The sequence below is a fragment of the Cyclopterus lumpus genome, chromosome 21, assembly GCF_009769545.1.
Source record: "Cyclopterus lumpus isolate fCycLum1 chromosome 21, fCycLum1.pri, whole genome shotgun sequence".
NCBI classification, from domain to species: Eukaryota; Metazoa; Chordata; class Actinopteri; order Perciformes; family Cyclopteridae; genus Cyclopterus; species Cyclopterus lumpus.
In genome coordinates, this window is record NC_046986.1 from 8,510,785 (window position 1) to 8,531,390 (window position 20,606).

The 20,606-nt window shown below is 43.9% G+C and overlaps 1 protein-coding gene across 1 annotated transcript in view; it reads left to right on the forward strand.

Moving 5' to 3' along the window:
* The first annotated feature begins 13,964 nt into the window (after positions 1-13,964).
* LOC117750891 (transmembrane protein FAM155A) overlaps positions 13,965-20,606 on the forward strand; it is a 62,127-nt gene continuing 55,485 nt past the window's right edge. The window contains exon 1 of the mRNA XM_034562324.1: positions 13,965-14,696. Coding sequence (XP_034418215.1) covers positions 13,965-14,696 — 732 coding nt within the window. The remainder of the gene's footprint in view (positions 14,697-20,606) is intronic.

Consider the following 20,606-nt stretch of genomic DNA (forward strand, 5'->3'; position numbering starts at 1 on the left):
GTCTTATATGACACAAACGTATGGATGTCACATCTTCCCACTGCAGCTGAATCCAAAGGACCAGAGTCAGCGACGGTCTGTACGCCTTCAGCCATTAGCCATTAGCCCTTCACACCAAGAAGCAGGTCCGACAACTTTGGATTCTGACCACAGCTTTGAAGCCACATTACAAATGTCACCACAGTCTCAACTTATCCTTTTAGAGTCATCGATTAGGCAAGACCATTTCTCTCTCAGGCTGACACAGAAAATCTAATTCTTGCTTTTATAACCTCTAGACGTGACGATTGCAATGCTCTCTTCTTAAACTGCTGGCCATCAATAAAAGGAACCCCAGTATTGACGAGGACAAGACAAAGACCGCATACACTGTATGACTCCTATTTTAAAGTCATTGCATTGAATGCCTCTCAGTTTAAGAATTTAGGTAGATTTCCTTTCTAGTATTGAAATACTGAATGTCCTGGCTCCATCTCTCAGACAAGCCTTTTCGATATTTACCTACTTCTGCAGGTCCCTCAGATCTCTTGCCTGCCTCCTTGTCCCAATAATCTCAACATAAACACATCAGTGTTGAGTCAGTCTGGAACAGTGTGCCTGAGGATCTGAGGGACACCACTTTAAAAAGAAACCCTACATATACATATTTTTAGCCTGGCTTTGACTTAAGGTGCCTCGTCATTTATTGCCTTAGTTTTTGTTTAATTCTTCTAATCATTGTTTTTCACTGCCTACAATTATATCTCATGTGCCTTTTTAATTACAGTGACTGTTATTTATTTGAACATTTTATTGTTTGTTATTTTTTGTCTTCACCTTGGTATCGTCAAATTCTTTTTGTCTGTGCTGTTCTGATCTTGCTTTGCGAAGCCCTCTGGGCTGCGTGATTAATACATTTGCCGAACCTGTTGCTCCTTCTGTTCCCACCTCACTGTGTTAAATAAAAGGAGATTAGCAAAGAGTGGTCACCGCTCTGCCTAAAATGCTATTATCACACCTGCAGCATCTTTCGAGTGTGAATGATTTGATCCTAAACTGTCATTAATCTCCCACTCGTTGCCCAACCTCCTCTGATGCTAGAGATAGATAATTAGCACATTTAACCACTGTGCCAAAAATAAAGATGACAAGATGACTTTCGGAAGCTCTCTTTGGCTCTCCAGACACCTTGAACAGCCTCCGCAGTGGTAACATCAGTTTCCAGAGCTGCTAAATCAAGCAGTTGTTTGTTAATGCAATTCATCTACGTGTTTATTTAGACAAATATGAATGCCAAGTCAACTTTAGAGTCTAATATCACAAGTCTAATATCACAAATCCCTAATTTGCCTCAAGGAGCTTTACAATTTATTACACCTGCAATCGTTAGACCTTTGATATTTTCTGCAATAAGTATGAAGCTAAAGCCAGGAGACAATTAAGCTAGCTTAGCCCAAAGACTGGAAGCAGGAGGCAGCAGCTAGCCCCGCCTCTGAAGCTCACCCTATAACACATTGTGAACTTAAGAAGTGCAGGTAGCCATGTTTTTGATCTTTGGACCGAGACGGGCTTGCTCTTTCCCCCCCTGCTTCCAGTCTTTATGCGGCGCTAATCGCCTGCTCATTCCCGCTATACAGACAAGAAAGTGGTATCGATCTCCTCGTCTTACTCTTAGCAGAAAAGTGAATAATCATATTTCGTGAAATGTCAAACGATTCCCCTGAGGCAATAACCACTTCAGCCGCCACCACAATAACGCTCATCCTCATCATCCTTACCATCATTATAAATCCCCGTTACAATAATATATTGCGGTAAAAGTTAACTTGTGCCCAGAGCTCATTGCGTCGGGGGAAAAATACTCAACACGTCTCTCCGTGAAGGACATTATCTTTTTAAAGGAGGTGCAACCATGAAATAGTGTCAGCAGCGAGCCCTGTTTTGAAAAAGTGCAATATCAAGGGCATGCTGTAATTACAATGTGTTCAATTTAGCCTGTGGAGACTAGCCTCTCTGCAGAGAAGTAGAACCCACTGTCCTTGAACAATGCAGCCGCATTTACACTTCTCAAGGAAGTCACGAGGTGTCTAAAGGTCGGGGTAAACCATAGTAATGTGTGTGTGGATAAAGGGCCAGGTGGCTAACCTCCATCCACTCTGAGAGAAAATTCACTCAATTTACAGAAAGCTCAGTCACTTTGTGAAGGTCAGTCAGACCGGTCGTGATTATTGAGTTGTTTTGGGGAGATCACTCCAGACTGAGCTGATACCAGAGGTCATGTGGACTGTGGTCAGTTAAAATAAAGGAGAGGGTTATGGTCCGGATGAAAGGGCACCGTTTTATCCTGTGTGGCCAGAAAGGCCATCTTTCATTTCTCATTTACGCGCGCGTGTGTACGTGTGTGTGTGTGTGTGTGTGTGTGTGTGTGTGTGTGCCTGTGTGGGTTGGTATGGTGAAAATGGTAAGGAAAGAGTCACAACGTTCCCCCAAACTAATTTTTCAAACTGGCAATTAGCTCTGTGTCGTTCTCATAATCCAAAATGAAGCGTTATTTTTAAGTTAAAGATTCAATTAGACAATGACCTATTAAACTTAAGTCACACTGGAATAAAAACTGACACAAGAATGTTGCTTTACATGCACGGTTTCTCGCAAAGACCCGGTACAAACATTGTCATTGATTAACGCACGCTATCATTGCCTTGAACCTAATGCTTTGTGTGATGCAAGTTGGAGATGAAGGGACTTATTCATTAGTGTCAGCGGGTCACGCTCCAAAGAGATCCTGCAGCAGTGTGTTGTAAATAAAGACTAATAGCCCAGTTAAGTCTACTCCCACTGAAACAATGCTGCATCGGCAGCACAGGCGGAGCAGCTGTCCATCCAATTAAGATCTTGTTGCACACACGCTGGAGTGACTGACCAATGCCATTCATACGTCCATCAAGTACACAGCGAGTCACATAAGGCAGCTGCCATAACATCAGAGTTAATGACCCCGGGAGTAATATAGCACGGCATGTGATTTTCAAAATATGACATATTTACCCGTACACAGTCAGTTCTCCAGGTAGTAAGAGTTTCACAGGGGAGGTTGTGTGAAAAGGGACTGGAGAGAGAGAGAGAGAGAGAGAGAGAGAGGGAGAGGGAGAGGGAGAGGGAGAGGGAGAGAGAGAGAGAGAGGGAGATTCAAGGAAATAATATAATAAATTATGTTGAAATAGAAAGAGTGTATGAACATAAATGTCCGGTCTTGATAATTGATAACTTATGAATGTAAAAAAACATATAAAACTAGAGATATCTTAGATCTTAACTCACGATAAACTGTATTGTTCTCTCAGAGTTACAAACATTAACTCCTGTCTGGAGATGTGTGGAAATGCGAATAGAAATGCGACAGAAAAGAAGAATAAGGTTTGTAAATTAATCCGATTAATACGAACCAACATGGTGGTAAAAGAAAATCGGGTATGCTTATAATTTAGTTGGAAACGTTTTGAAAAGTTTTTGTTTGTTTGTTTTTTTGTGAACGTAGCAAAAGACTTGATGCCGTAGAGCTTTGTGGATATAAAGTGCATGGGATGCTATTACTCATTCACCTTTTAAGTGTTAGTGTAATATTAATTTATTTAAAAAGACCACATCGCTTTGTCAAACAACGAAATTCTTTATAATTAAATATTTTAAGATATTTTTTTTATTTGACTCCTCTGTTATACGATACAATAACCAATTATTGTCAATACTCAAATATGAGTATAAGTGTGTCCTTGAGTGTGCTTGGATTCTTTACTTAAGAACAAATAAATAAATGAACATACGTGAATGTCTTGAATCTTAGTGAAAAGTGCGAAAGTGGGTTTGAAGAGACATTTCTGCCTACAAGCGGTTGGTGAATGAGGCCCATTGAGAGGAAGGGCCAACATACAAGTCCATGGGATGAAATATGTGTCTGGCTTCCTCTATCTCTCCCTTTCCAGTTATATGACCCTGTAGTAAGCCAGCGTAATAGCCATTACTCAGGGGGCCTCGTGATTTAAAGGCCCCCCCCAATGTTGCCTTATTTATCTCCATACTTGGCTCTTAGTTGTTGTGTGTTTCAAGCTGTTTCTCTCTCTCTCTCTCTGTGCTCTCTTTCGTTAGCCCTCTCCTACACACACCCAGGGAGACACACTCTCCCAGGCCCCCCCACACACACACAATACGAGCTTAATGAAAAGGTACTTTACACTGCCAGCTTTGCACTAGGGAGATATCTGTAAATGTCACTGTTAATGGGATGAATTAGCAGAAAGCAGGGTGTTCCTATCTGTGTGTGGACATGTGCATCTGGATGGCAGATACCTGGATAAGTGAGGTATAGCTTATTGGTGCCACTGTGTGTGTGTGTGTGTGTGTGTGTGTGTTAGTTCACCACCCAGCAGTGCATAGTGGTGGTTCACGTGGCTGATTTATGTTCCCCTGGCTGCCGCTCTGCAGACCCCGGCTTGATTACAGTGTATCACTGCAGCTGCAGCCATGACCCCACGGAGACCCCATAAATTGGCCCCGCTGCATGATGGGAGATCGCAAAAATCAGATGATGCCGATCTTCTCGAGCTCATTTATTTGATTTCACTGTATCATTTATTCCTCTCCTCGTCTCCTTCCTGTAAATTCAAGCATCTCGGCGGTGCAATACATCACAGCTGCAGCGAGCCTAGAGGACCACGACGAAAAGGATGGATGTTCTTCCATGGATCATTGCTGAGAGGCGCCGTTTAATGGTTAAAGCCATGATTTACATGCTTGAACACGAAGGTGTTAGAAATATGTCGGCATGATCATATGCTGTCTCAGCTGATGAAACTATGTTACCTGAGCTGGCACTTTCTCAAACTCTGGTTTTACAGTGAAACACAGGACACAGTAGCAGTGCACAATGTATCACCGTTGACCTCTTCCTGAACTTTACTCTGTCTTTGGCAGATATTTATAGAGCCTTACAGAGAGGAGCATGACTGATGGAGAAAGATGGATAAGTGTCCAAGAGAGAAAAAAAAGGCTTTTTCTTTAAGGAAGAAAGCAGTAGTGTGTGTGTGTGTGTGTGTGTGGTTGCTGGGACTTAGTGCTGTAGCATCCTACAGCATCCTGCACATCAAAGCAGCTTTTAGGGAGCAATTAACAGAGCTTCAAATAAGCGGATAACACAATTAACAGAGACACTATCTTTACATTCAACACAGCCCCGGGTTAACTGAGTTTACAGTGGAGCATCGGAAAAAAAAGCAACTTGTGAACAGTTGCTAATGGACGGCACTCCTCCTTTCATTGTGTCATTCAGGCGTAGATTTTTTTCCGATGGCCAGGAGAAGCACAGATGTGTGCTTTGATTAGAAGTAGAACAAGCAACCACAGGGAGAGTGGGGGGGGTGTTCAGATTCACACGTGACCGGTAGTCTGCAGAGTGTGTCTGCAAAGTCATCTGAGGTCGGGCCAGTCTGTGCGATGAGATAGATGATGCAGAGAAAGGGCTTAGGCACGGAGTACAGCACGGTGCGACGCGGGTCCGGGCCCACACACAGAACGCACAACCTTGCATGCAAGATCTGAAATACATTTAAATGTGCCTTCGTTTGCAAAAAAGAAAGCCAATAGCGGCTGTGTGAGGGTGTGCTTCGACAGAGCGGAGCTTTGGGTTAAATTCATTTGTCAACTAACACGCTCGCAATGACAATTCTATTCGCAGGTATAATGTTTACCATGTTCACCCTCTTAGTTAACATGCTTACATTAGCAAATTAGCTCTAAACACAAAGTACAGCTGAGGCCTAAAATGATGGCCTGATGACGGCGCTAGACGAAAGGTCAGGGGGTCACCGAGGATGTTCTGTGGGGAACATGAATGTGCGTGTAGGCCTCCTAAATTTCATGGCGATCCGCTCAATCGTTGTGTAGACATTTAAAATAAATGCAGAAATGATGCTTGTGTGTTGCTACAGGAAAAGTTGGGAAACCACAATAGTTATTAGGATTCATCCTCCAGGGGCCATTGATGTTTCTGAACAATATGTAATGGCGATCCAATCGATAGTTCTTGAGATATTTCAGTCAGGACCAAAGTGGTGGAGCTTCTGACCGCATTGATATCGCTAAACATGATATAGCTGCATGGTCAAACACCAAATGAGATGCAATAAGGCTACCAAAAGACAGCGAGAGCACATTTATTGTAAAATAATTAACATTGGATGACATATCTGATCAAAGACATTTCCAGTGCTGATGATTTTTGCAATTACACAGTAAGACAGAGATAACATGAGTGAGACATAGATGGAAGAGGGGACATTGCTCTGTGCCCGTGTGATTAGCCCTGTGAGCTGTGCTGTGACACAGTGGCAGGGACTTCTCACTGATGTCCTCAGACTCCAAGCTGAGGGGAGGCCTGGGGAATGGAGCAAAGCGGCCCTGGTCTTTCTTGGTTGAAGCTATATGTTTATTCCTGTGAGCACACCGCTTCTACAGAATGAGAGGGGACTGGATCTGAGCTCTGGGTGTTTCTCAGGTTCCATGTTAGCCAGGATTTGACTTCACTTCCAGTTCTTCAAAGACTTCAACGTGCATTTTTTTCCCCTCCTTTTTCCTGTTGGATCCAGGGGCAGACATATCCCTTTCATCAGGAGGTGCTTTTCTCTGACAGCGCAGATTACTAAGAGGCGAATGCGTTTAGAAATGCCAGCCTCATTTTCCTTGCTAACACACTGAGGCCTTACCACGCTTTGCATTAATAAATGGTTCATCCAAGGTCTTCTATCTGTTGTCCCATGCATTACATTCAGCATATAACATATTTATGTAAGCTTGAGTTCAAGTGATACTTACAGCTCTGTGCAGAAGAAAAGCTACTTCTGATCTCTATATTTTAAGGTGGTAGTAAGTCATATTCAATGTAAAGGCCCGAGACGATATGAGAAGAGGATAGAGACAGGGGGGGATGGTACTGTGGGTTAAGCTTAGGTTGGTGTTGACAGCAGGAGCGCTTGGTGGCAAAAACACTTTGGGTTCTCTCTGCTGGAGTGTGGAGCCTCCGTCTCAGCCCTGGAGTTCCTGTAAATCCTGCCTTCTGCTGTTTACACTAGGGCTGAAGCTAATGTTACAGGGACCCGCTCCTTCCATCTGGAGGAAGCAGGCCCCTGGTTCTGGTGTTGATCAAGACAGTGCTTGAATTCAAGATCTCCTCAGAAAAGAAATGTGTGCAATATGTGTATATCTCTGATTTGATTGAACATATTGAAGCCGCTCTATGTAGAATGTTATAATATCTGGTGCCCACGTGTTGTAAAATCAACCAAACTAGAGGGTTAAAATGCTAATAAGCTCATGTAAATTAGCTATAATGTTTACAATATGTTCAACATTTTAGTTGAGCGTATTAGCATGCTAACATTGGCGAATTAGGGACAAACCATAATAAAGCTGGATGGGAAACTTTTGGACATTTGGACATGAATCAAAGTATTGGACAAATCAGTGGATCACAAAGTAATTACAATTCATCTTGAGGGATGTTTGTAGCAATCTCTTTTACACACATATATATATATATATATATTTATAATATATATTTTAATCTGGTGGACCGACCGACAGACGGATCCTTTTTCCTAAAATAATACCATTTAAAAGTTTTAATAATAATGCAATTATTCAGTTTTTCTGAATTAACAAACCCCGCGAGAAGCTGCGCAATTATTTCCCAGCTCTTTTTATTTCCATCTGTTACATTCAAAAGAATGGGGTGTGTTTATCTCACGCTGGATTTTACGAGTGTATTATTTATCAGACAACAAATGAGATAAGGAATAGCGAGCCAACAGTCCCTCCCACTCACTGAAGGTCCTCCAAGCAAAGTATCTCCTACAGCAGCTGCAGTGAGGCAGAGGGCTGCGGCTTTCGCTAGCTCGCGATGTCCAGTCTCAAAATAGAATTCACTGCCCCATATTGCTATTTTTCAAGCTATTTTTTGCAGAGACGGCCCTTGAACCTTAGCAACACAGCGCGTAGCCAGCGCGTAGCCAGCGCGTAGCCAGCGCGTAGCCAGCGCGTAGCCAGCGCGTAGCCAGCGCGTAGCCAGCGCGTAGCCAGCGCGTAGCCAGCGCGTAGCCAGCGTGAAGGCCGGCCTTCAGTTATCTGAGGGACCGTGGGTGCGCTAGCTAGCTAGCTTATTCTTGTTCTGTTCCTTTATACTAAAATGTATGAAACAACCAGGCCACATTCATTTAAACTGCAGCTTAATTAAAAAGAGCTGGGAAATAATTGAGGCTTTATGAAATCAAAGTCCTCAGAAATAAACATAAATATTCCTGTCATGTTGGTTCAGAAAATAATATTTTTTCCATGAAACTCAGAAAAACAGGGCAAACATTTTTTCTAAAGATAATGCATTACGCCGCTAGCGTGGCTAAATTATGAGCACACAATCGATTAATGTCTTTATAAGCATCATATTCCTACAAAATATTTTTTTGTTAAAAGATAAATTCACATCACAATTCTTAAACGGCACATTACTTGTTACTTAGAGACACAAGAACTGGAGGAAGAAAAGTTGAACCCACTGTGTGATTATCATTTCTACAGCCTTCTGGTCCATTCCAGAGAGAGCAATCCCTGTGAGTGCATATAGTCTCAGGACGTCAATGATGTAACATCAGGGTAAGAGAGGATGACGTCTAACAAACACAAATACATCTAACTAACCATGTTATGCACATATTCAACAGTGTTTCGTATGACTGTTGTGATAGTGGTATAGCCGTAAAATGTTTTAAATGCTGTGGTTAGTGCAATATTTAAAATCCGATGTTTGCCACTAGGGCATAAAAAGGGGAAACATGAGCTGTCTGAATTGCTCATCGAACAATGCTAATAATACACATAATAACACGGGTGCCTTGACATCAGTAGATTTTGATCTGACACAAACATGTCTCCCCTCTGCTTTGTATTTGTATTATGCATTCCTTTCCAGGGTAATAGCTGCTTTCCCTGACAGGCACATTTCCTTTGAAGCTGGAGGCTGGTGAACGCAGAGATCCAGGTTGCTCGTGGGAATATAGGCCCAGGAATCCAGGATCATGGGTATGGGAATATAGGCAGTGTCCTTGGGAAAGTGAGCTGTGTTGATATGCCGCTGAGGGATTCCTGGAATGTAAATGGGCTGAGCCGATCGATCAGGAGAGTAAAACCCTGAGGCAGAGCAGGGGTAGTGCGGAGTGGGGTGGTAGGTTGAATTACATGATGCTATCTCCATCATCACTCTAAACCCCCCCTTCATTGCCAGTGACCAATTCAAAAGTCTGAACAATGTACATTTCTTTTATCACATACATGCAAGGACCATACCAGCAATTTACATCACTGATGACTATTTGGCAAACCTGAGGCGTTTCATATTGATTCATGGGTTTTCTTTCACTTTCCAGGCAGCTATTGCTTTCCATACGTTCATCCATGGTTGGAACTCAACTTTTGGACTTTCTCTGGTTGTGTTGTCCATCATACAACAACGATGCATTTGTTTTTTGTAAATTTGATAAAATACCAGTCAAGACAATTTCAAGAATGTTTTAATTGATTTTAATACCATAAAATAATTAATGAAAATCAATGGTTGTAAGTAACTCAGCCATTGCATATAATGACATACATTGACATACACAAATTAAAACATTTAAAGCAGTTATTTATATCACACTTGGTTTAAAAAGAGCTCAAATTAGCAAAATACTTCAAAACGATACATTTTCTAATATACAGTAATTATTACATTAATGTTAAATGAATGTCTACTTGTTATCTTATGACCAAAGTTACATAGGTGATGTTGATAGAGCAAACTCAATTCACTGATGGAGACTGTGAGATGCGGTTGGAGTTGCCATCATGTTAAATTTGGTATTCAAATAATAATAATATCAGTGGGACACACTCAGAGCAGCCGAATGCATAGACACATTATACATTCACACACACACAAGCATGTATACACATATGAACACAAACATACCTTTGCAGGTTCATATACTATATACTTGACTGGGATAATCCATTAACCATAAATCTCACATCTCTTCGTATATCATCCAATCAGGACAGGAAGCCAGGGCTGAGGGCGTTGTCTTCTCTGACCAATCAGAGGAGCTGAGCCTCTCTTTCTCCTCTCTGACTTCAGGCAGATGAAAGAGAGGGAGACTGAGTGAAGAGAGGAAGACAGGGTGATGGTGAATGAGGGCTGGAGGAGGAGTCATATCAGAACAGTCGAATAGGGTCAGCTGAATGGGACGAGAAGGAAGAAAAAGATGGAGAGGAATGGTGGCAGCAAGAAAGAGGAACAGAATGCTGTCAGACAATTAAAAAAGGAGGGGAAAGGGGAACAAGTGAATACAGAAGAGGAGAGAGAAGAGCAAACAGAGCATGCATCTTGAAGCCAGCTGTGAAGAGAGACATAGTGACAGATTCACTTAAATACATTCACTCTGACACAAGGTGCAGGAAGTTTGATGGTGGTGGATTTTATGTCAGCTGTCTCTATTATTTCCGCCCGTTCTTCACTCGTGCTCTGATTGATTGAGGTCCAGTCCAGTCCACCTCTTCATCCCCGTTTCCCTCCATCACGAATGCCAAAGGCACAGAGTGATAACAAGGTATTGCCAAGAGTAAATTCAACTTCTTTACTCGTGACACATGCACAAACGGGACATGGAAAGATGTCAGAGTGAGGAGGCTGACCTGAGCCGTTGGTGGTGCTCAATCCGCTCTCATTTGGTAACCCTTCTTGTTCCCAAGCCAAGTCCCACCGAGCTGCTGCCGTCAGCAGGCCTTCAAAAGCTTCAAACAGAGTAGTGAGAATGCAATGAACTCTGTTATTTTTGATTTGTTTGGTTAACATTTTTAAATAGATATTCATAAATAGATGGTTGAGCTTTGACAAGCCGGAGAGAACAATTCTGTAAAAATAGATAGAAGGCAGTTTTGATGTTGAATATGCAAACACATGTTTTGATTTCCTACTTGGAAAAGAAAAAAGAGGTAAGAGCGCAAATTACTTTTGATTAGACGAGAGCTTTCGGCACAATGAGAAAAAATACAATACATTCTATACACAGTTGAGGACTTTCCCCACATGCGAGTCATGCCTGCCAGCTCTCACTGTTACCGCGATAGCTCTGGATTTAATGGACAGCTATCTGCACTCATGTCACAGACAAACACTTTATCTCCTGTGTCTCTGGCGCTGTCTCTCTTCACACTCTTGGCCTCATACTACTTTGGTACACACACACACACACACACACACACACACACACACACACACACACACACACACACACGCACACACACTTACAGGTAGGGAAAGTGTTTTGAGTGGTGTGAAACTGACAACTCTCTGCTGCGCCAGACACACACTCGGTATTTGTTGGTTGGCCACCTCTCAGGAGCTGACATAAATCAGGTGTTCAGCTCCAACCAATCAGATTGCAGATATGAAAACGGTATTACGAAACTCATGGCATGGTCCCTGTATCCATATGTCTACCAACAGCAGGCACACATGTACAAACACACACACACACACACACACACACACACGCACACACGCACATGCACGCACGCATGCACACATTTAGGGTCAAAGACAGAGCAGGAAATTGAGCAACTACAGTTAAAGGCAGACCACAATCCCAGCCAAAGTAGGACATCTATCCCCGCGAGGCATGATCACAGTATCCTGCAGTAACATTATATGTGAGAGCAATGAGTGATGAGCGTTCAAGCAGAGCAGTGACACAGCAGATGTTTTGCCGTGACACCGTTTGCCGTTTCAAATTCTGTTGACGTTGAATATTTTCATTCTCCGATACGATTGGACGTGAATCGGAGAACAAGGGGTCCAAAAACATCGAGCAAATTGAATCTCCTTGATGATAAGTCAGCAAATTACGTTTAGTAGACATGACTTGTTCCCTCCACACAGAACATAATGGCCGACATTAGAGGGTTTCTGATTTTTAAGGCTGAACCGCTCTGAAGTACACTCAACGTGAGGCACAATGCCACCAACAAGAGGGAGTAAACATCTATTTATGTTGTGCTTGAGAGCAGTTTTACAAAGTACACTTCTGTGAAAGGAAAGTGAGGAAAGCAGGAGGCCTAAGTGCTCAGCTACGGTGATGAAATTCAGTGTGGTTCTCCTAGAAATTCCACACAATATAAAACCTTTCCATTTAATTCCCTGCGCTCGATATGGTGTTGCATATTCTTAAGGCAAAGAGACAATGGTTGCTCTCAAACTAATTGGATTGGTGTTAGGTGATCACTTTTCACCTTCGACAACAAATTGCAGATCACGCTGCCTCCCGCCCTGCCTTAAACTCAAATTAATCAGGTAATCATCTCATCATATCCCCAAATATACAGACCATTAACATTAAGCAAGAGTCTCTTTGGTAGCACTCCAGGCCATGCTGACAATGATTAGTAGCTCTAAGGACCAGCATAAATACTGTAATTTACTTTCAGCACCTGAAGAGCAACTATCTCCCCCGCCCTCCTCACTCTCTCTCTGTCACAAACACACATACACACACACACACGCACACACGCACACACGCACACACACACACACACACACACACACACACACACACACACACACACACACACACACACACACACACACACACACACACACATGCAGGTCCATTACATACAGGGCCATAGTGTAAGTCATGTGTTTGTTGGTTTTAAACCCACTGACCAAACATAACCGAACTGATAAGATGGGACCCCTGCAGGGAACAGGTCCAGGCTATTGTTAAACCGACAAGCTCAAACATTGCTTGTTCAGCTGCTTTCCACTTGCCTAGAGGTTTCAGTAGTGTTGTCAAAGCCCCAATTTTCTTAATATCTATATTTCACCAGCGTTTCCTCTGAGCGAGAAAATGAGCAATGCGATGTGAGGATTTACAATATGTGCAGCCTATGTATACATTGCGTATATGAAATGGGCCAGATCGATACATCCTTATGACTATATCGAAACAGTCAGAGTGATGTCTTACCTGCATTGTTGTTCTCGGGAAAAGGACTCGCGTTTATCCTGCACCAAAAGCAAGATGTCGCCAAAAGTGTGTGTGTGTGTGTGTGTGCCCTGCCAGGACAATGTTTGGGGAACATCACTCATGAAGAGCAGAGAGGATATACCTAAACCCTTACCCACCTTTCTGTGTGTCTGTTCTCTCCCTCCCTCCCTCCCTCCCCGTGTTTGTGTGTGTGTGTGTGTGTGTGTCGCTGCGTGTGTTTATGTGTGTGCATATAGGTAATAAGCTGCTCCGCCACTGCGCAACGATGGAGCTATCGCAACGATGGAGATGACGCAAACCGACCCAGCTCTCCGAAAAAGTGTTTCAAGACGAACATGGCGGCAACTTAACCGCGGTCCAAGATGACAATGGCCAACGGGAGAAAGGATTCTAGGCTTTCCACCCGGGTACCGGACAGCGCGCGTGCATCGAAAGGGCTCGTTGCTCTCCTTTAAGCGAATCCTCAAACCGAACGGGCGGCAGACGCGCAGCATCAGTACCGAGAGGCTCGCAACAGCTGGTCTCCTCTGCGCCCCCGACGACAGAACAAACCCGGGGAGGGACGGTCGGGAGAGGGGGGCATGCGGTCAAAGAGGACGCCGTTTCCCCCCGAAGAGCCATGGAGAGCCAGGATGCGGCAGCGCGAAGCTTAATCTGTGCGGGCGCGCTAATTGGATCGGAATAGCACCGAAAAGCTGCGGGCGCGATAGAGGAGCGCCCTGGACCGGCGGAGGCACGGCAACCCCACCGTTACAAGAGGAGAACAAACCGGAGTCCGTCTCCCCCCAAGTCAATGAGTATTGTGGCAGAGCAGCCCCCGCGGTGGAGTCGGCCAGGGCAGCACTTTCCTAAAATATGACCAGGGGTGCTTGGATGCGTCGGCAGCATGATGAGGGCTTAAAATACTGGTTTGCACCCCGAGAGAACGAGAAGCCATTTACCGAGTCGGAGCGGGCCCAGAGATGGCGACTGTCGCTGGCCTCTCTGCTGTTCATCACCGTCCTGCTCTCTGATCACTTGTGGTTCTGCGCCGAGGCGAAACTGACGCGAACCCGAGACAAGCGGTGGGACAAGGGGCTTGCTTTTACGGACACGGGCGAGTACCCAAACTCCCTCCACCGACAGCATATCCCACCATCACCTGACCCCAACCGTCTCGCCAGAAAGCAAGACGTTATTTTTCTAGGGAATTCTACCAAACCTCTGTGGCGAATGGACACCTGTCATCCAGACAGCCTGTCCAAAGACTGCTTTACTTTCACGGACGCGGAGACCGTGTGCCTGGGCCTCTCCGGTGGAGGGGAGAAAGGGACACCGTTGGCGTACGTGAATCTGAGCGATTTGTACCTTTCTTTTTGTAATTCCTACTCACTTTTGGATTTGTTTTACGGGTTTACGAGTCCGGACGATTTGAATTGCACCCTGGATATGGCCATGGGGGTGGATCTGCTGGGATGCAGCAAGTGTGTTCGGGCTTATCAGCTTCTTGACCAGCAGGCGGAGGACAACTACCGGGAGTTCGAACTGCTGGTTCAGAAATACGAGACGGATGCGTACTCGGTTAGGACGTGCATGGAGGAATGCAAGGTAGGACTAACGAGGCTGGGTGGCGCGTGCGCACACACACACACACACACACACACACACACACACACACACACACACACACACACACACACACACACACGCATGCACTTACAAGTGCATTTAAGGGGGTGGGTATCACAGTCGCCATGGCAACCGTTAGGCATATTTGTCAGTATACTGGTATTTTTCTTATTTTTTTTTTTTAGAGATCAGGCTACCAGTAGTCATCATTTGGCCTGCCAGGGTTTGCACAAACACACAGTTGCACCACATGCCTATGGCATGGTGGACTAGAGGACAGGGCAGCAGACTCCCACGGCCCATCGTCATGTTCTCTGCCTCTCTGTCGTTGTTCCTCTCTCTAAACATAATCTTTTAACATGGACTACTTTGTGAACTGTGGCTGTGGAAGTGACGTTTGACATTTGGAGCGAGTGCCAGGGCTTGCACCGCAGCTCTGTGAGATGAAGGGAGAGAGGGCTGTTGAGTGGTGCTCATTTCAATATCGTAATAGCACGCGAGTGATTTCTGCACCTAATCCAGGCTTTGTGTTGTTCCCAGTTTGCTTGTTGTTTCCATGACACGGTAGCCTTAGAGAGCACATACCTCTCAGACTGTGGAGTACCTGCTGTGCATGTAAACAACATAGCATACCTGTATGGCTATCCACAAACACAGAGACACACACTTTGCCTTGTGCTAGTTTCGGCATCAAGGCCCCACTCGCCTGGGTTGAACAAAGGAAACGCACCTGTAAACAGTTACATGATGGGCATACACTGGTTGAATTACACTTCAAGTCTGGTTAATTAGCTGTGCACTGGACTGGTGCAGAGGCTATTTCCTCCCAGACAGCTGTGCACTGTGCTCACTGTCCATCGTGCTGAAAGAGGGCCCTGCCAAAGGCCTTTCAGGAAGACATGTTTGTTTCGTTAGCTGTGTACTTCAATTATGAATCATTTTTATTTAATCCGGCACAAAGACCATGACCGACCTCATTTCTTGAACAAAGCGGACTGCTACACTGCATCTTACCCACCTATACCAAACCCGATTAGCTAAATCTCGTGGGCTCGAGAGTTTCTGTTTGGCTGAACACACATGATGGATGGGAAATATGTGGGGGGTCTTTCATTAACAGGATTGAGAATGGCTGGTATGACAAGTATGGAATATGGCTAATGACAGTAGGGATGTGGGAGTATGGCCTGACAAAGACAAAAGAGATGTACGATGTTAGTCTGGCTCGTACTGCCTCTGGTACAGAACAGTACATGCATTCTTCTGTATCCACAGTAGAGCTTTATTTATACTTGGCAGTTGAACCTTTCACCTGTGCTGTAACATGTTCTTCTGTTTGATGCATCGTGGCATAACCAATTTTCTTGTCTTGAATATTAAGATTGTGAGGAATCATAATGACATTTGTTATAAAATGTGTCCAAAGTCAGGTGAGCTGCAGCATCACCACAACTACGTCTAACACAGGTTCAGGGAATGGACCTCGGAAAGCAGGAAATATTCTCTTAAAACTTCCCTAATAATGATCCAGCAAGCCGAACCCATGATATACAAGATGGATGTTGTACAAGGGCAGATGGTCAGGAGGCTGGGCTGGGAGTGTGAGGAAGGCCAGTTAGTGGGAGGATATACTGAGGTTTTATTGTGAGCCATAGTTTATAGGGCCTGTTTGTCAGAGAGTGCGTGCATGCACGTAATGTATGTGTTGTATTTATGTGCATGGACCTGTTTCATAAAACATCTTATAGCTGCTTCCTTCTCATGCCACCTAATCACTATGGTGTATTTGCACTCCTACTCTTTGCTAATGTAATCAGACTCAGGCAGGCCTACAGCAGCCTTTTAGCCCCTTTAGCCCAATCTGAATTGCTAATCTGCGCCAGTGTTCGTGTGACCTTTGTGAAAGCACAGCACCACCCGGGCCCGCATCACAAACCGCCGCTCCTTGAAGAAGCACTCTATCTGCTGGACAATAAAAAGACATTAGACAGCTTAAAACAATACTTTTCTTTGCTACTCTCGTGTTTCTCTCATCTCAGACTTCTTCCACTTCCTTATCCACATTTTGAACAACTGCTCAAGGCTCCATTTCAAATGGTTTTAAACAAATTGAAAACGTAACATAAATGTGGTGTTTCTGTATGCTGGAGATGTAAGTTGTCAGTGTTGTATAAGTTAATGGGATGGGAGAACAGATAAGCAGTGAGACAGGAAGAAAGGCATAGCGGGGACACGTGGGGTGACGGTTCTGAGGTAACAGAAATAACAACTTTGGAAACTCTCACAAAGAGGCGACAATATCAACGTGTATTTACAGTACATACGCCCGTATAATAGGACACAACCAGTCTAGTGATCTTCATGGACAGATCATTCAAACTATCTAGCTTTCACCATGATGGTATATGTCACTGGGCCGGCCTTGTTTACTGTCATATAATAAAGTGTTAGCTGTGTAGCTGAAGCCTCATAGCTTATTCATCTGTGTCACAGATCTCCATTGTCGCCCCCCCAAAAAACGATCCAAAAACAAATCAGTGAGCCACGTTGTTGCATTTGGTCGACACGGTTCTTCATTTCCATGAAAATAGGCACCGTAGTTTATTCAGAGTCAATCCACATACCCCGTCCTGCTGTCGTAAATACTCATTCGTCCTCCAAATATGTATTCACTCGCGTCTGAAAATAGTCTGTTCGAGTAACTCAACCAAAAGAAATAAACTATAGATGCGTGACCCGTTTAAAAAAAAAAAAGTACAACTTCAGGAGGTTCAAATGGGCTTGCGGCTGAGTGCCAGATGCTGCCTTTGACGGAGGTGGGTCCTTGTTTGTTCTGAATTGTGGCTTTCAGACTCCACTTCCTCAAGGTGTGTGCGCAGGTCTGGCCACCATCAGTCCCTCATCACGGCCACTTCTTCCTTTAACTGACACTCAAGCTAAACAAGATCATTTGGTCGGCTTTTATGACCAAATATATTTTGACAGCTGATGTACGGTGTATTCGTTTTCAGAGTCCTGGTATGTAGAATGCTGGCTCCCTGTCACACGATCACGTCTGGGAATAAAACAGCCATCATCATTTCCGCTAATAAAGTCAACATGTCCTCTGTGAAAAGATTGTTATGTTATATACCTCCTTATTGCTTCCTGTTATTTTCAATTACATTTAATTAAATTAAATGATATTTGTCCAATATCGCAAATTTGCCTCAGAAGGCTTTACAATACAACATAAGACACTCTCTGTCCTTGAACTGTCACATCGGTTTAACGAAAAAAACCAAAATACCCTTTAACCGAAAAAAAAAAGGAAAGAAACCTCAGGCAGAGCAAATGAGGTCCCTCTCCCAGGATGAGCAGAAGTGCAATAGATGTCATGTCTTCTTTCTTTACACCTTTTGATCCCTCTATGTACCTGTTTCTGTCGTTCGTACACACACATTTGCACAAAGAGCCCCATGTGCGGTGTGCAGTGTTTTCTTGCAGATCCAGACCTGACTGTCCCTTCCGGTGTAATTTAATTTGCACTCTGCTTCTCTGGTGGCAACGTCTCCAGGGCTCCGTCTTAACATGTTGATCTCCTTTATCCCTCTATCTGTTATTGTCTCTCTCTTACTTTCACATCCTTTCCCTCTTTGTCTTTCTCCCATCTGTGTCAGAGCTCCGAGGAGCCAACATCACATGTACAGATGTGCCCAGTATCCGTCTCTGCATCACCTCCACCCCCCTCCCCCTCCCCCCTCACAGACTTACTTCCACCGAGCTCAGGGACCCCTGTTTCGTTCTCCCTCTCCCTTCCTAGAAATATGTGGGTGTTGAGCTCTCCTTTCCCGCTGTAGTGATAGATACTGATCTAGGTTAAGGTCCTTCCCTTCCCTTTGAATTACAGGCCTGTCCACACGAATCCCAACGTGTGCTCCCTCACACAGCCTCTGCTTATTCAATCACCGCGTCTCCTCCATCGCTCTCTATTTCCACGAGACGATTCAGTTAAGCCCCTCTTTAATTCAGCTGTTTATGTTTTTTACTCGACAGTGAGAATAGGATGATTGTGTTTCCCATTAAATAAAACTGAATTACAAAAAGTCCCTCCTGGAGACTTAGAGTATGTCAAAAGCAAGAAATTAGGAGGAAAAAAAAGAAGGTGAGATAGTATTTTATTGACACATTTAAACCCAGCACCACACGCAGCAGGCCAGGGATACAGTAAAACTGGTCTACAGTCATGCTAGCTGCTCCGTGAGGCCGCTTTGAACTGAACTCAAATGTCAGCGACATCAATACTTACATGTTGATGTTTAGGTATATTTAGGTATTTGTTTACCAGTGGTCTTAGTTTAGTGTGTTACCTAAAATTAATCATCCGGAGAGGAACATGAATATGTATCAAATTGCATAGAAGTTTATCAAATAGTTAAGACTAAAAGTAGTGAGATCAGTGGTTGAAGATGGAGATTGTGTAGTTGTAAAATAATTTGCAGGTGTTTACATTTTTCTGAATCCTTTAAGTGACCCTGTATTCCTGTTTAAAGTTCAGGTTGGGGGGGGGGGGGGGGATTGAAAGGTAGAACTGTGTGGGCACATGGTTTTTGTCCGTGTATCCAAAAAAGGACCCTGATATTTCAGCTCAAAGTAACAAACTATACGTCATATAGGCATACAATCCATTAACATTACATACAAAGTTTGGGACAGATAGACAAACATAAGAACACATACTGACTCGTCATATGTTTCTGTTAACACATTTAGCTTTCATGCAAATGAATGTTCTGCTATACATATTCGTTTAACCGGACATCTTTTTTTAATGTAAATTAATTGAAAGCATGCTTTGACACAGCCCATAATGTCCAGATAGTCCTGCTTCCAGCACAGACAGCATGTCCTCACTGCAGGTCCTGCACTTTTCTCTCGCTCACCCTCAAATTCAATTAGGGCTCTGTTGCTTCTCTACGCAGCTTAAATAGATCCAGGGAAACTCCCCTTCATATGAGCTGCCAGTGTTTGTTTCTCCCCAGGCAGGAGATAAGGGAATGCGTCTGCTGGAGAAGAACACAGCAGCACTCCCATGGAAACGCCCCCCTCGCCCTCCTCTATTCCCACGTTGACGCAGCACAATGTACATCTCCCTCTTTTGCTCCCTCGGGCCTCGGCTCCAATCAACACATCCCATCTCCTTCTCTCCATATATATATTCATCCATATATTTCCCTCTTTGCTGCAGTCATCTACTCTGAAAAAAAAAGTCCTGTCCCTCATTCAGTTAATGTGTGGAGGTGTGCAAGGGCAAGCTGCTAGTCACTGTAGGCCATGCATCAGCTCTCTACTCAACGAGATAAACGCTGCAAATGAGTCCCTTTTTTTAATGCATCGAATTCAATCCGATCTGTGGCATAAACAAATTATGACTTTTACAAATGCACACTTGCTATCTGTCTCTTCTCTCCTCTGTCTCACTGGTGTGCTTAGTCTAATGACTTGATGAGTGGGTGATGTGTTATTTTGGCTTTTCTGTGACAAAGTGAAGCGATGGAAGGGGCTAGAGACAGCGGAAATGGCTGCTATAGATAACTGACTCCATACTAAATGCATTAAACTCTCAGATAAAATCGCCAAGCATCAAGCATTTATTTGTTGAAGCTTTTGATGATATTAGGTGTTTGCAGCCTACAACTATATGAACAAAAAAAAGTCAGCATCTTCACGACTAATGGGGAAAAAAACGATATGCGATGTTGCACTTGTGCCCGGGATGAGGCTGATATCTGCCACTTCAGTTTTATCCAGTGTTAGTCGGTGGTGAACAAAACAAGATGTCAATTGGATTAACAAAATCCAAAAATAATGAGAGGAGCCGGGTGCTACCACGACACCCCTTCACATTGC